At 53.0% G+C, this 4,839-nt stretch overlaps 1 protein-coding gene across 1 annotated transcript; it reads left to right on the forward strand.

Annotated features, from left to right (window-relative positions):
* Positions 1–318: 318 nt before the first annotated feature.
* On the forward strand, positions 319–2,236 carry CHST2 (carbohydrate sulfotransferase 2). The gene has a single exon (XM_084267280.1). It carries the CDS (start codon positions 442–444, stop codon positions 1,735–1,737), a length of 1,296 nt encoding a protein of 431 aa, XP_084123406.1. The 5' UTR covers positions 319–441; the 3' UTR covers positions 1,738–2,236.
* The last annotated feature ends 2,603 nt before the right edge of the window (positions 2,237–4,839 follow it).

Below are 4,839 nucleotides of genomic sequence, written 5' to 3' on the forward strand. Positions count from 1 at the left end.
CCGCGGCGGTCCCTGCGCGGCCGCCGGGACTCTCCCCGCTGCGGCGCGGGGCGGGGGCGCCATGCGCGCTAGCGGCGCTGCGCCGCGCAGGGGCCCGCCCGCCCCCTCCGCACCGCCCCTCGCTCCCGCCCCCGCAGCTGAGCTGCGGGGCGGAGCGCGGTGCCGCCTCGCCTCGGCGGCCGCCGTGAGCTGGGCTGCGGCGGCGCCCGCGGCCGCTCGGCGATGGCGGCGCGGAAGAAGCGCGGGTGGCCGCGCGGCTGCTAAGTAGGGCAGCGGCGGGGCGGGGGCGGCGGCGGCGGGGCCGTTGCGGCGGCTGCGCCATGCGGGCCGGGAGCGGGGGGCCGGCCGGGAGACGGCGCCGGGGGCGGCGCGCCCAGCTGCCCGCCGCGGGCCCCGGGGCGCCGGGGCGCTGAGCAACAGTTGGCCCCGCCGCCGCCCAGCATGAAAGCGTGCCGGCGGAAGGCGCTGGCGCTGTGCCTGGGCTACGCGCTCCTGCTGCTCCTCGCCGCCCTCAACCTGCTGGAGTACAAGTGGCGGCGGGAGCCGCGGCGCTGCGGGGAGCCCCTGGCCGCCCCCCACCACCGTCTCCCGCCACCGCCGCCACCGCCGCCGGCCGGGAGCCGCGGTCCGGCGGGCGCCCGGCGGCAGCTGGTCTATGTCTTCACCACCTGGCGCTCGGGTTCGTCCTTCTTCGGGGAGCTCTTCAACCAGAACCCCGAGGTCTTCTTCCTCTACGAGCCAGTGTGGCACGTCTGGCAGAAGCTGTACCCCGGGGATGCCGTCTCGCTGCAAGGGGCGGCCCGCGACATGCTGAGCTCCCTGTACCGCTGCGACCTCTCCGTCTTCCAGCTCTACAGCACCGCCGGCGCCGGCAAGAACCTCACCACGCTGGGCATCTTCGGGGCGTCCACCAACAAGGTCATCTGCTCATCGCCCCTCTGCCCGGCCTACCGCAAGGAGGTGGTGGGCATGGTGGACGACCGGGTGTGCAAGAAGTGCCCCCCGCAGCGCCTCAGCCGCTTTCAGGAGGAGTGCCACAAGTATCGCACGTTGGTCATCAAGGGCGTCCGTGTCTTTGACCTGGCCGTCCTTGCCCCGCTCATGCGGGACCCGACCTTGGACCTCAAAGTCATCCACCTGGTGCGGGACCCCCGGGCCGTCGCCAGCTCCCGCATCAAGTCCCGGCACGGCCTCATCCGGGAGAGCCTGCAGGTGGTGAGGAGCAGGGACCCCCGCATCCATCGCATGCCCTTCCTTGATGCTGGCCACAAGCTGGGTGGAAAGAAGGAGGGGGGGGGTGGCTCAGACTACCATGCCCTGGGTGCCATGGAGGTCATCTGCAGCAGCATGGCTAAGACCCTGCAGACCGCCCTGCACCCCCCTGACTGGCTGCAGGGCAACTACATGGCTGTGCGCTATGAGGACCTGGTCGTTGAGCCCATCAAGACCCTGCGGCAGGTGTACGGTTTTGTCAACCTGGCTGTCAGCCCGGAGATGGAGAAGTTCGCCCTCAACATGACCAGTGGCCCCGGCTACTCCTCCAAGCCCTTCGTGGTGTCGGCCAGGAACGCCACTCAGGCACTGAGTGCCTGGAGGACTGCGCTCAGCTACCAGCAGATCAAGCAGGTCGAGGAGTATTGCCACCAGCCCATGGCCCTGCTGGGCTACGAGAGGGTCGGCAGCCCCGAAGACGTGAAGGACCTCAGCAGAACGTTGCTCAGGAAGCCGCGGCTGTGACGGGGCAGCAGGCGCCCACCAACCATCCTCGGGGGTGGCAGAGCCCCGCTGGGGAGAGGAGCTGCTCCGGTTGGCTTGACTGAGGGAGGGAGCTGGGAAAAGCAGCCTGGTTTCCGATTTCCTCCAAAGACTGCTGAAGGGTAACATACAGTAATGTGATGATTTCTTTCTTATTTTTATTGCCCCCTCCCCGCATTGGGTTAGATGCGATTTAAAAAGGAACTGGAAATATGTGTAAAGCCCCTTCCCCTTTCTCTAAAATGCCAGGCAGTGATTCTGTACCAAAATCTTGTTCATGGAGTGCTTGTGCGTTTGAAGATGGTAAGAAAAACTCTTGCACAATTCCTAACACATCTTTATCTCCTGTGGTGCGGAGGGGATGCCCTTGGAAAGCATAATGCTGAAAATCAGACTTTTGTATGAAAGCAAATGTTCAGACATGACAGTAATAAAAGAAAAAAAACAAACCACAATAAATGATATTCATTTTTATAATTACCTCAATTGTTTGGGAATTACAGTGTTGCTTATGTACAGCTGGAGGGGATGCTTGTTGAAAATAACAACGTGGACTTTTTTAAAGGTATGGGTGGAGGGCTGGAGCACAACATTTGACATGTTCAAAGATTAGGAGCTGCTCCTGCAGAAGCAAGTACAGATCTCAAAAATGTAGTGCAGGTTTTACAGCTTTGTCAAAGCAGGTTTCTATTTAACTATTGTCTTTTTTGTTGTATTTAAGAAGTCTTTCAAGTGCCGCTGTATTAGTGTCCTGAGAGTTTTAAAACGTTTGCCATCACAGCAGTATTTATTTTTGTCTTGACATATATGTCCAGGAGTCACTGTCAAATAGAAGTGGATCTACAGGGTGACAAGAAGTGCAGGATTTAAAAAGACATTGACCATACTGGAAACATTAGCATGTGTGAAAACAAAAATAAAATTATATATATTCTATATATTCTATATATTCTATAGTGCTAACAACGCATATAAGATGTTTAAGATATTTCTTGACATTGATTGGTAACAGGCTTAACAGGGAAGCATAGAAAAATGCATAAAACAATTTATTTTTCCCCATTATTGAAGTGTCTGAGGGTGTATTTATGTACGAGGAGGGAGGAAACGTACAGCTGTGTGTTCATAGCTGTAATGGAGCTTTTACAGAGTCAACCCAGCGTTTGATTTCAGAGCGCTGGTTAGATAGGCGTTTGTTGTGAAGTGTCATTGCTCTGTGATGGAGCCAGATGGTGGTCTGGCTCTTTCTGGGAGCTTTACCTAGAGACTCTGTCCCATCATTAAAACTTGATTTTTTTTAAAAAAAAAAGCTAAATTACTTTACTACCACTACTTTTATAATTTCCTGGGAAAACCCTGGTTTATTAAAGGTTAAGTGGTGTGTTGCATACGAGAAATGCTGACACCTCAGGTAGTTTTTAATCTTGGCTGTGTTCTCTGATACTCTCTAAAGGCTCGTTTTGGAACTCGAGTTTTTAAACAAAAGTGATTTTGCCAAACTGTTCTCTTAGGAGATTATCTACTTTTCTAAGGAAGTACGTTTTACATTGCCTATCTGGGTGTTGTGCCTTCAGCAAATGTGAAGAGTATGAGTAGGAAAAAGGAAACTGATTTGTGAAAATAAATTGATATAAACAGGATGCCGATAAGTGTGTGTGTGTATGTGTGAAAATTTCAGTGATGTGTAATATGTCTGTTTCGTGTATCAGTACTTTAAGTTAAACAGGTGATAACTGGCTACTAAACTTCTGAGTTCTTGATGAAATTTTGGCATTAGATGTTGAACGTACTCTGAAGAGGAAACACGTTTAATAAACTAGTTGAAAGATTATTGCATAAGTTTGCCTATAGACTTGCTGAATAACTGCATTACACGTGCCCACTCCCTCAGTGCATCTTTGCCATCGGTACAAGACACGTAAAGATCTATTAATAGGAGATTTTACAATTGGCCTCTTAGGACGTATTCCCAAATTCCAGATAGCAGTGCTAAAAATGTGAAATGCAGATTAAGGTACTTGTGGAGTGAAGCATTGGATGTTGTTACTGTACATACTCTGATGCGGTGCTGCGTGGACTGCGGACGCCCGGGTTTGGGCTGTACCCTGGTGGGGGGGGTGTGTGTGTGTGAGCTGGAGGGGTGGTTCGAGGGGGTTTTATTCAGTCAGTGTGTCCTGGGGCAGTGCTTGAAAATCTGATCTGTGCACAGAGCATGTCGCCTGCTCTTTTTAACCACCCGCTGCCTCCCACCGCGGTCCTGTCCGGCTGCCTCCTACGAGCCGTGCGCTGTTTGCGGCGCTGCTGTGCCGGGCGGGCTGCGCGGTGCCCGGGGAGCTGTGGAGCGCGGTGCTGCCCGTGGGGAAGCGAGCGCAGCTTCCCCTCCGCGCCCGCACCCTGCGCTGCCATGGCGGCTCCCCGCTGTCTTACGAAACTTTGCCGCTGTTTCTAAACGCGGCTTTCTCATGACGGCGTGTCACAGAGAAGCTCTTTTGATTTGGGGGGGGGGAGGCTGAAGCAAGGTCAGTTATGTGTGCATAATTCCTTGGTCTCTTCTGGGAAAGTTTTCTGGGTAAAGTGAACAGGAATTATTTGTCTCTGGGCATGTGAAATAGATGAGCCCAACTGATGTAGCTTCCAAAAATCTCCTTTAGATTCTAATTATATTAAAAAGCTCACCCTTTCATCCTGAGACAGCACTCACTGTTCTTCTGATAATGGTGCATTGCAAGCATCTGCTTCACTTTCCTGATACGAATGGTGTGCTGGTAGAGTTACAGCATCTGAATCTGGTCCATCATTTGAGCTCCACCTACTACATTGCAGCAAGGAATTACCCAACGTACTGTACAATTGTACCTAGGATTGTTTGGGCAAGCAGAAGTAATGCAAAGTTCATTTTGTGAAAATAAAGGACTGCAATTTTGTTCAGATAAAGCTTCAGGAAAAGTGAATGGGACTCTGCTTGTGTAAGATGCTGGTGGGCTAAGCCCTATGTTTAATGCTACTCCATTAGAAAAATAAGTACGTGAACAACTGGCAGTTGAGAGGCTATTTTTAGTCCTTTTTTATATTCAGAAAAGAGGA

The sequence above is a fragment of the Gallinula chloropus genome, assembly GCF_964237585.1.
Source record: "Gallinula chloropus genome assembly, chromosome: 8".
Taxonomy (NCBI): domain Eukaryota; kingdom Metazoa; phylum Chordata; class Aves; order Gruiformes; family Rallidae; genus Gallinula; species Gallinula chloropus.

What these genes read in the sequence shown, in the direction of transcription:
- CHST2 (XM_084267280.1), top strand. Translation starts at nt 442, where the DNA reads ATGAAAGCGTGCCGGCGGAAGGCGCTGGCGCTGTGCCTGGGCTACGCG.